Source organism: Triticum dicoccoides, chromosome 1A, assembly GCF_002162155.2.
Source record: "Triticum dicoccoides isolate Atlit2015 ecotype Zavitan chromosome 1A, WEW_v2.0, whole genome shotgun sequence".
NCBI classification, from domain to species: Eukaryota; Viridiplantae; Streptophyta; class Magnoliopsida; order Poales; family Poaceae; genus Triticum; species Triticum dicoccoides.
This window is the reverse complement of record NC_041380.1, coordinates 45,400,285-45,411,697: the sequence shown is the minus strand read 5'-3', so window position 1 is coordinate 45,411,697 and position 11,413 is coordinate 45,400,285. Positions and strand designations below refer to the sequence as shown.

At 46.1% G+C, this 11,413-nt stretch overlaps 1 protein-coding gene across 3 annotated transcripts; it reads right to left on the bottom strand.

Moving 5' to 3' along the window:
- Window positions 1-260: 260 nt before the first annotated feature.
- Window positions 261-8,489, bottom strand: LOC119362015. Of its 3 annotated transcripts, none has more exons than XM_037627193.1 (3): window positions 8,248-8,489; window positions 626-792; window positions 261-531 (listed from the first exon to the last, which is right to left on the bottom strand). In XM_037627193.1, the coding sequence occupies exons 1-3, from the start codon at window positions 8,359-8,361 to the stop codon at window positions 453-455; spliced, it is 360 nt and encodes a 119-aa protein (XP_037483090.1). In that variant the 5' UTR covers window positions 8,362-8,489; the 3' UTR covers window positions 261-452. The 3 variants fall into 3 exon arrangements, with proteins under 3 accessions (XP_037483090.1, XP_037483095.1, XP_037483083.1); XM_037627198.1 differs by having other exon boundaries at window positions 261-523; window positions 8,248-8,487; XM_037627186.1 differs by having other exon boundaries at window positions 261-536; window positions 8,248-8,481.
- Window positions 8,490-11,413: the final 2,924 nt, after the last annotated feature.

Sequence of the window (11,413 nt, the reverse complement as noted above, 5' to 3'; positions counted from 1 at the left end):
CCATGATATTGTTGATAGGCCAGCTTGTAAAATAGATCCGACTTTAAGACATGAGTGGTGGGTCCTAGCATTTAAGGAAATGGCTTTCTGTACACTGGATATCACAGGTATGCTATGTGTGAGGTTAGTCCTATCTAATCTTCAGAAGGACTTAGTTATGGTTAGTCAAGAATTGCAATTTTTGTGAAGTGACAGATTCAAATTCCTTTTCGGTTTACGAAAATGTTGGAAATTCTGATTATTTGTAAATGGAATGATCATGAGTACCTAGTTCAATCTTGCATGTATGATCATGCCCAAGCAATTTTTATGGTGCTTCTGGATTCAAGTGTGAGTTAAACGATAGTAACTTGCTGCCTTTCACTCCCCTACCCGAAGTGATAAACGTTGCCGGATGCTTACTCAAGTTCCTGACAGATCTCTCTCTCTCTCCCCCTCACGCGACTCAGTCACTAATGTACTTGTGAGTATGAAAGCCAAGGAGAAAACCAACTGTTGCACCAGCTAACATCTTGAATGGCCTCTGCATAGCTTGCCTGTAAGCGAGAACAACACGATCAGGATAACCAGATAAATGTGCACCTATAAACGTGCATATATATCTATCTAGGACAATGAATTTTACCTCCTGGCACGGGCATCATTTTTTTCCAACACCAACTCGAGTTCTTTAAATTCCTTCTTCAGTTCACCTACGACACGAGTCAGCTCTTTGCTCTTCTCCTCAATAAGGTCCTCATAGTTCGCCTCATTCACCTTACTCACCTGCTGACCCGAGGATGAGGTGGAGTACTGTGCACACATCAAACAATTAGAAAACAAGCATGGCAAATAACTTTTCTTTTCTCCATAGCATCAGGTCGTGTCCCTCAATGTTATCCTAGCCCCTCCATCCGGATTTGTAAGGCGGGCATGGGTTTTCATGTCTTTAATTTGATTAACGAAATGTGTGTAATATGCTTAAAAAGTACTCCCTCCGTCCCATAATATAAGACGTTTTGCAAGGTAATAGTTTGCAGAAACGTCTTATATTGTGGGACAGGTATGTCTAGAAACTTCATTTGACGAAAAAACCCGTGCCGCCTTACAAACCCGGATAAAGGGGGTAGTTTTTTTGGCTCAAACTATTTACTCATAAGAAACTTGCAAGGCATTGTAATGAGCTCTCTATACATCAGGCAATTGCTTACAGCTAAAGAAGACATTTTGTTCAAAGAATTCAATTTTTTTTTTACGCGTCAACGGCGGGCTTACGCCGGCCTGAACCATATATTATTTCATAAAACAGTTTACACAGAAGAGAATTACAGTGGGAGAGATAGGAGGGGGGGGGAGGGGGGTGCCGAAGATTACATTAGGTTACAATCTCTCGGCCAGGCTTGACAACATAGCGCCCCAATCTAGGAGCAGCGACTTCCGCAGGGCATTCTTGCATCTTTGAGACCAAAGCTTCAGATCGTCCGCCGCTACCCTAGCAATGTGATGGATGTGAAGGGTTTCGTGTCGAAAGACCTTGGCGTTCCGGCGCTTCCAGGTGTTCCAGAAGATTGCGATGAGGACGGTGGAACGAACTTTGTCCCGCGGGGCCTGATGCCAGATATCCGCGACGTTGCACGGCGACCCCCTATAAAGGGTGTGGAGCTAGTCCCAGAGCGGCCGAAGAGTAGAGCAGCGGAGAAGGAGGTGAGTGATATCCTCGCAGGTGCCGCAGAACGGGCAGGCATCAAAGGAAGCGATTGAGCAAGGCAACCTACGCTCATTGGTGTATACTCGATCTTTGTGAGCCAACCACATGAAGATGCGACACTTGTTTGGCGCATAATTTTTCCAGATAGCAGCCGCCATCGGGTCCGGCGGATGCTCGTGCCATATTGCATTATAAGCCAAACTGGTGGTAAGGGCCTTGCCCTCTCGCCTGCAGACCCTGGTGTCGTGCACCTGTGAATCCAAGTTAATTGAAGCCATAATATTACGCAAAGCAACCAATTCATTCTCAGCTACAAGGGATAATCGAGGAGCAAGGTCGAGGTTCAGATCTGGCGAATCCAGCACTCTAGCAACTGAGGCCGACTGCCTATTGGAGTGAGTGTAGAGAGCAGCAAACTGAGGTGCAAGAGTAGTTTGGTTGTTTGGGAGCCAAAGATCATTCCAGAACGAGGTGGTGGCCCCATTCCCGAGTTTAACCGACGTAATGGATCGGAAGAAGTCAAGGTGTTTAAAGATATCGCGCCAGACTGGCGACGCAGCTGAATCCCCAACCCCCAGGTCGTGGGTAGGAGACCAGCCATATTTGGTAACTAGGTAGGACGGGGCTGGGGCAGCGCCAGAGTCATGCAGTTTTGACAGGTGATGAAGAAGAAGACATTCATGTGTTTGAGCAAGGAGAAGCCTAGACCCCCGTTCACGAAAGGAGCGCACACAAGGTCCCAAGCCACTTTGCATTGCCCTCCCGTAGTTTTATCCTGCCCTGACCAGAAGAAGGCCCTGCAGCGTTTGTCAATTTGTTGAAGCGTTCCGATGGGCAGCAGCAGCGCACTCATAGCATATATAGGAAGGGCCCGAAGAGCCGCGCGAACAAGAATAGCCCGACCTGCAAGGGAAAGCAAAAGTCCCCGCCAACCTGCCAACCTGTGGTCGATTTTGTCAATCAGAAAGGAGAAGGCTGAAACGTTCAGTTTAGAGGTGGATAGAGGTAGCCCTAGGTAGGACTGAGGGAAGCTGGCCACGTTGCAACCGAGGATCGTAGCAAGATAATGGGAGGTGTCCGAGTCAACATGGATTGGAGCGAACGTACTTTTGTGGAAATTAATCGAGAGCCCAGTGGCCGCGGAGAATTGCATAAGAAGCTGCTTGAGATGATGCAGCTGCGCAGCGACCGCCAGCAGCACAATCAGCGTGTCGTCGGCGTACTGCAGCACCGGGCAAGGGAGGTTATCGTCTAGGGGGTGCGAGAGCATGCCAGATTGAGAAGCATGTAAGATCATACGCTGAAGAACGTCGGCGACAATCAGAAAGAGGTAGGGGGAGAGGGAGTCCCCTTGTCGCAGACCACAACGGCAGGGGAACCACGGGCCGGGGCGTCCGTTAAGCAAAATAGCGGAGTTGGTAGATTCATTCAGAGATCTGATCCAGTTGTCCCATTGCAAGGGGAAGCCTTTGGCACGCAAAATAGTAGTCAAGGCGTCCCAGGGGACGGAGTCAAAGGCTTTGTGAAAGTCAAGTTTAAGAACGATAGTGGGTGTTTTCCTCTTGAAGCAAGTTTGAACGACATCCGCGGCATGGAGGAAATTATCCGCAATGCCTCTACCCCTAATAAAACCGGACTGGCCGAAGTGGATAATATCCGGCATGATATCCTGGGCTCTATTGGCTAAACATTTTGAAGCAATTTTGACCGCACAGTTTTGGAGGGTAATGGGCCTAAAATTCTCGGGATGGGTAGCTCCCATCTTCTTGGGGAGAAGCATGATGTAGGCTTTGTTAATGCGTCTCAAGTCAGCCTTGCCGCAATGAAAATCGTTGAGTAGGTTGAGCAGGTCGTCTTTGACTAGGTTCCAATTTACTTTGTAGAAAGCCGGCCCAAAGCCATCCGGGCCGGGGCTTGCGTTGTCGTTCATGCCCCAAAGAGCCAGCTTGATTTCCTCGATCGAGAAAGGGCGCCCGATGTCCCTAGCTTGAGAGGTGGATAGGGAGGATCCGGCCATCAGAGAGGAGAGATCGAAGGAGAATGACGATCGCGCCGGAGTTCCTACTAGGTCCTTGAAGAAACCCAGTAGGATGCGTTCTTTGTCTATTTGAGAGGTGAAGGCAACCCCGTCCACCTCCAGAAATTTGATTTGGTTTTTCCTAAAACGAACGGAAGCACAAACGTGAAGGTAGGACGAGTTCTCATCTCCGAGAACACAATCTCTGATTTTAGCACATTGCCGCCAATAAGCAGCCAGATCAGCATTGAGGCGGTGCAGAGAGAGTTTTACCGCAGTTCGAAGATGAAGCTCGATGGGGGAGAGCATGCGGGACTCCTCAATCTTGTCTAGAAAGTTTATCATGGTGTGGCAGTTCTTGGCCAAGGTGGTGGGTAGCCGAAAATTAGCCGACCACTTCTTAGCTATCGCTCAAATTCGCTTGAGACGCAGAACAAGCATCCCAACCGAACCTCTTCCAAGATGAGGAGATCCAACACTAGCCCAGGTTGATACCACCTCCTCCCGAAAGGAGGTTTTAGTTAGCAGAGCGTTATTGAGCCGGAAGATCGAGGGTTTTGGAATCTGAGTGGCCGCAGAGAGTTGAATTGGGACGTGGTCGAACGTGGATCTGGTGGAGGAGGTGAGCGCGCTGTCCGGGAATTGTAGGGCCCAGGCCACATTAACAAGCGCGCGATCTAAACGAACAAGAATGGGCGCGTCCTGCTGGTTTGACCAAGTATAGCGTCAGTCCAGGAGGGGTAGATCCTGGAGATGCATGGAGTGGATCGCATCAGAGAAAAGCATGGCCTCGACCGAGTTGAAGTTTTGCGAGGATTTATCTGAGGGGCGAAGGATAAGGTTAAAGTCTCCAATAATCGCCCAGGGACCAGTTATAGTTGGGGAAAGATTGATGAGCAAGTCCAAGAACGCGCGTTTGCCAGCCGGGTCGCAAGGGCCGTACACGTTGGTTAAGGTGAAGGAAAGGTCGTCAGATTTAGATTCAAACGTGCAAGAGAGAAAGAACTAATTTTTTGCCACGGAGGAGCAAGTCCAAAGGTTACTATCCCAGGCAGTTAGTAACCCACCAGAGGCACCGGTGGAAGGGATGAGGTCGAAATCCCTAAGATTGGGGGGAAGGAAAGTCATGGCCTTAAAACGGTCGACATCAGTAAGCTTGGTTTCTTGGCAACAGACAATCGAGCACTGAGTAGCGACTAAACCTGCCTTAATCTCAGTGCATTTTTTGTGTCTCCCTAGACCACGAACATTCCAAGAAGAGATAACTAAGTTCTTAATCATTGATCAACAGCATTACACCGAGGGAGGGGGTACGAGGGGAGCAAAAAAGAGAAAAAAAGGGCAGGGCATAGAGACGGATACAGGCAAGTGGTAGACAGCAGAAGCTGTATACGAGAGAAGCGCCAAATAGCGGCCATCATGGTAGAGGCTACAAAAAAGGAGAGCAGAGGTAGAAAACCCCAAAAACAAGCGGGGGGAGGCCTGCCAGATGCGCAGACTGAAAGGAAAACCGGCCCTAGAAACGTTGGTGGAGGCGCGGCTGCCGTGGAAGCTCATCGGGGAGCAGCGCATCTGGGGTGCGGGGTACAACCGTTGTTCATCTTCTTGCGCAGCTTGGCCTTCTCGAGCATAGACAGACGGTTTGGCTCTTCCTTGCGGGAGATGCGCGCGCTGCGACGGGTGTAGAAGATGGTTGGTGGGGCAGCGCGTGGAGGCAGGTCTGAGAGGTCGGAGGCGAGGGGGGACTGCTCGTCGGCGGCGACCGTCGCCTGGGAGGTGGCCGGGTCGCAGATGAAGCCACCCATAGCCGGAGGGGAGGGTGGAGCGGGGGGCTGTAGGAGCGGCAAGCCCGCATCGAAGCGAGCCACAGCCTCCATGACCTGGGCCTCCCCCTCCACAGAAGGCGCGAGATCGCGGCCACGAATGTCGCTGCAGAAGACAGCGGCGTGCTGTTTGGCAGCACAATGTAGGCTTGGCGGCATGCTGATGTTTATTTCCAAGTGGAAACTGGAGAAACTTCCGAAACACAAGGAGAACTTTGCCAGAAGTGAGAAAAGATGCAACCCTATTTCTGTTTCAGCTTCTGTCAGATGTTGTGCCTGGAAACTTAGGGCTAACATGTTTTTTTTAACACCAGAAGTGGTTAGATAAGCATGGGATTCAGAGTTCTGCAATAAATGCTTACTTGAGGGTCAATCCAATTTCTGGAATGGACTGCAAAGGGTGAAACATTGATTAAATTGAGATGCTGTTTATCAGGTTGGGAATGGATAAGAAAACACATTTTGGCAATACACTTGGAACAGCACAATTCCCTTAAAACTGAAATTCCCAAGCGCATTTCGAGTGACTGAGGATCAGAACATTAGTGTGAATGAGTGTTAGTAACAGAATCAGTGGGATCCTTTAGGAGATCGAAGCTCAGCAGAAAAGATTTTATTTCTCCTTACTAAGCAGTTAAGATAAGTTGGATGGTAATTAGCTAAAGGACAGTGCACTTCTAGGTCAATGTAGCTGATTTTCAGACGGAAACTTGGTGGAAGTTGCAGATCCCTCTGAAGAACAGAGTATTTGCGTGGCAAGTAACTGAGGGCAGAGTTCAGAGTAACTTCAATAAAGAAATGGCTCTTCTGCGGGAGAGGAGACAACAGATTGCACTTCGCTATATAACTAACTGGTCTGTGATTCTCTGTGATTCGAGAGACAACACAGTGCGCTTGTTTCCAGAGTTCGCTAGGGGAGTTCCTGATCAGGCCAAAACAGGGGGCAGGGTCACCCATCTGCCCCCCTTTCCAAAATGAAGGCGCAGACACAGGAGGATATTGACAAGCACATTCACAAGATTGGAAACATCATCCAGGCATGGTGTTGCACTCTCTGTTTAATCTTTGGTTTCATAGGGGTTTTACACGCTGAGTTCCCGTTATCTCAAGCCGGTAGCTTAGTTTGTAGTGGTGAAGTCTTTCAGTTCTGTGGTGTCTGTTGTTTTGCTGTGCCAATTTGTAACCAGATAACCACTTGCTTATAAGGACTCTGTTTCATGGCTTTAGATAAAAATGGAGAGTGAAGGGAAGAGGGCTGTGTGTTTGCAAGTGTTTCAAAATGAATGCTGAGACCACAAGAGCAATTTTTCCAACATTTTAGTGTATAATGAACACATGATTGTGACGTATGGGCCCAAGTTTCATACACAGCTAGCTGTAAGTTAACTTTAGTTTTTCTCTTCAGTTTCAAATTATAAGCTATGGGACAATCACTAGGAGTATTTGCAAATTGCAATCTAGTAACCATTTATTCCTTTAGAGTAGTTGATTGTTGGTTCCTCATTTCTTTCTCTAACGCTAGTAAAGTGACTTAACACCATATGTTTTTGGAATTCCAGAAACGTGAAACTTGAACAGGTAAAAATCAGGTTGTTTCCAGAGGACGGCATCAAGTATGTCACAGGTTCACAGAGCAACTAGGTTCATATTCCAAAATGTAGAAGGAGTATTAAAAATCTAAGCAATTGCAGTTCAGCGCATAGCTTGATAAAGTAGAAAGAGTTGCAATACACTAATAATGTGTTACAGAAAGCTTCAAAAGAGGAAAAAATGGCAATCTCATATGTTCAGTATCCAGTGATTCATTAGTAAAAGTATATCAAGTGGTTGCCTCTCACATTAATCCATCTCCAATCTAAAGCCAAAGACCAGTTACCTACATGAGGAATAACCACTACCTAGGATCTCTGTTGGAAAAGGCAGTGCCTAGGAGGCGCTTAGGCACGCCTAGGCGCTAGGCAATGGCCAAACGCCTCGCCTATGGCATAAATGGAGGTCTAGGCAGGGCAAGTAAGGAATTGTCTACCCAAGCAAGAAATCATGCAACATACTATACTGATATGCCAAATGGGTTAGATTCCAATGGCCGTAGACGGTAATTAACTTATTTATATGCCCTAAACTAATATCAACACCCATATAATAATCACAAATATACTACGAGTAAAAACTATATTACCGCCTAGGCTGTGCCTAGGGCGCTTAGGCGCCGCCTAGGCACTAGGCAAAAGCCAACCACCTCGCTTACGCCTACCACTTTTTCCAAGCTTGCCTAGGATAATAGCTAATCAAGATTATCTAAGACATAATGAGAAGGGCACACATTTTCATGGACAGGGGAATAACCACTACCAGTTACCTACGTGAGGAATAACCACTACCAGTTACCTACGTGAGGAATAACCACTACCTAGGATAATAGCTAATCGAGATTATCTAAGACATAATGAGAAGTGCCTAGACTGACAGGGGCTCTTCGCTATTGGATAACATTCAGACTCGGAAAGGGAGGTCTTTCGCCCACATAGTCCATAGAGTAAAAATTCGATCCTTCTCGAAGAGGCTGACAGATGCACACTCCAGCAACAAGGTACAGCATTGTTGCTTAAAATCACGATGAACAGCTGATTCTTTTTTTACAACTACTATGACCACCTGATTATTAATTTGCCAGATGAATGAAACCCTAGAGGAGAGGAAAGTGCAAGGGGGTTGGTTACCTTGTTGAGCTGGGTGTTCCCGGCGGAACCGGAGATGGGCGACCGGCAGCAGGACCCTTGGGGGATGGATCGCCGGACCACACGGCCGGCGGATCTGAGCACCGACGAAGCCATCTCCTTGCGAACAAGAGGGGCGCGCTGATGGCCGGCGGATCTAGGGCGGCCTTGGGTGGCGGCGCTGCGACTGGGAAGCAGCTGTTTTTTTAGTGCACTGGGAAGCAGCTGATGGGATCGGGGGTTTGGGGGTGGGGAGGGTTGCGTCGGTGCACACGGGCCGAATACAAGCCTGCGTTTGTTTGGGCTTCGAGGGAGCTTTAAAGCATTTCCACAGAAATAAAAGCTAGCACACGAAACTCAGACACGGCCCGTATTCTGTTTGGCCCGGCTTCTCAGGAGTAAGAGCTTTTTTATCATTTCATTAAATTTAATTTATTAAATGAGAGTAAGAGAATTTAGTTTTTTTAATATATATATACTCCCTTCACTAGAAAAGTTTGCACATTTTTTTGAGAAACTTTCAATCTATTCATCTTCAATCATTGTTGTACAAAGAACAACAGAGATAATAAAAATTATAACCATGTCCGCGGACCACCTAGCGACGATTTTAAATGTGAAACATAGAAGTTACCCCTTCGATCGAAAAGATTTTTTAAAACAGATTTGCTTTAACGCGCAGTTGTTTCCCGCGTTGTTCGTGCCTCTTTTATTTTTTTTCCTTTGGACCATTCTTGAACAACGAAGAACTGGCCAGTGCACCTGACCTGCATTGTTGGGCCATTCTCGTTTTAGGGTCTCATGTTATTTTTGACTGATGTTTTTCGTGCCTGTTGGGCTATAGTGTTCGTTGTTTTTATTTACTTGGGAGTGGGGAGTGTAATCATGAAGAGAGAGCTACTAATTACTGATTCTAAAAAAAGCTACTAATACCACGTGACATATGTGGTAAGCAATTCAAACCAATCCAAAAAAAAGCTATTAATTACTGTATGTGTTTCTCTTAAAAAACTAATTACTTGTGAGCCTTGTTTTTTCTATAAAAAAACACTTGTGAACCACCATGTTTTTTGGTTCTTTTTTCTTTTTTCTGTCTTTTCTTTATTTTCTCTATCCAGATTTGCATTTTCTGTCTTTTTTTATTTTCTTTATTTCTTAATTTTTCATTTTTCATCATTATTATTACTTTTAAATTCGTGAATATTTTAATAAAATCTGTAAACATTTTTTTCTCGAGCGATCCCTCTCTGGTGAGTGCAGTTACTGTTTTAATATGTTTTCCTTTTTGAGCTCTTAGGATAATTTGTTTAGCTTTTTAAAATGAGAGTTAACAAGGTCTCATCAAAATTTGATCTGTCCGATGTTTTTGTGTAGTCTTCTTTTTTTTTTGCACAAATCTTGTTCCTGCTTCCATTTGTCACGCACGTTCCGCATCCTGAGTCGTTCCTGTCATGATGCGGAGAGGCGGGACTATTAGACCGATTAATCAGTTGCCAGGCCAATTAATCCATGTTGGTCTATTAACGGTAGGCAAACAAAGCCCAAATTATTGGCTCGTAACCCCTGCCACCCCCATACCGCTTCTTAATAGCTAGGAACAATAATTTTACCTCCTCTCTATGCTTTTTATATTCGTACGCCAACTTGTTTTGGTATATTATATAGCAGAGAGCATGAGAGTATGGTATAATACATTAAAAAATTAGATATATGTTGGCAGGTCCCTATCCAACCTACCGGTTAATGATTGACCGATTAATCCAGTTAATAGACCGATTCACCAATTAATTGCTACTTCTAACCTGACCGAGCAGCTATCGGTTAACGATTTCCTAAACATTGAGAAATCTATTCCGCCATTGCCTCCCCATTCTTCTTTCCTCTTTGTCTTCCAACAAAGCCCACACGAATAGGAAAGGGAGTCAACCGGGGGATTTGTTCGTTCTTGTCACAACTGGGGTCTCGTCGTATTTGTCCTCATTTGCAAGTCCATTCTTCTATTCATAATTGGATTTGACTTAATTTTCTGACCTAGTTGCATGTTTATCGTTGACTCGCCATTTTGGGCCCGGGTTTTTGTTCCTCGGTTGTAATCTCACCCTCGATTCGCAATTGGTCCCGACCTATTTTTTCTAACCAGTTGCAAGTCGACCATTGAATCGCAACTAGGCCACTTTTTATCCCAGTTATAAGTCTACCCTTGAGTCATATGTGGGGCTTGACTTTTTTTTGTTTCATTTGCAAGGTGTTCGTTCTACTGCCATGATTGAAGATGAATAGATTGGGAGTTTTTCCGCAAAAAAAAGTCCACCATTGACTCATAATTGGAGCTCGACTTTTTTGTCCCAATTACAAGTCCAACCTCAACTTGCAAGTGGCCCTTGACCTTTTTTGCCCCAGTTGCAAGCTTACCCTCGACTTGCAACCGAGTCTGACTTTTTTTGCTCCAATTGCAAGTCCAGCCTTGACTCGTAACTGGGCCTAGTATTTTTACCCAATTGCAACTTCACCATCGACTCACAACTGGGTTCGGCCTTTTTTTATTCTAGTTGCAAATCCACCATCGACTCGTAACTAGGCCGTTTTTTCTGTCCCAGTTGCAAGTCCATCATTGACATGCAACTAGGACCTTTGATCGTTTTTTGCCCCAGTTTGCACGTTCACCCTTTCACTCATGATTAGGCCCTACTTGTTTTTGCCTAAGTTGCTAGTCTATCATTGACTTGCAACTAGGACTTTTTTTACCTCACTTGCAAGCTCATCCTTGACTCGCAATTGGGCCTGACTTTTTTCTCCTTAGTTGCAAGTCCACCATCGACTCACAACCAGGCCCGACCCAATTTGTCCCAGTTGCAAGTTCACTTTCGTTTCGTAATTGTGCCCACCCTTTCTTGCCTTCTTTCTCTCAGTTGCAAGTCCACTCTCGATGCATAATTGTGCCCGACCCATTTTTGTCCCATTTGCAAGTCAACCCTCGACATGCCACCGGGGGCCTACCAATTTTGTCCCAGTTGCAACTCGACCATGACATGCAATGGGGCCCCTCACCTTTTACTTGCCCCGATTGCATGTCCATAGTTGACATGCAACTGGGGCGCAGCCCTTTTGTCCTAGTAGCAAGTCCAAATACACCCCCAGAATGCAATTGCCCCCTCCCACCTTTGTTTAT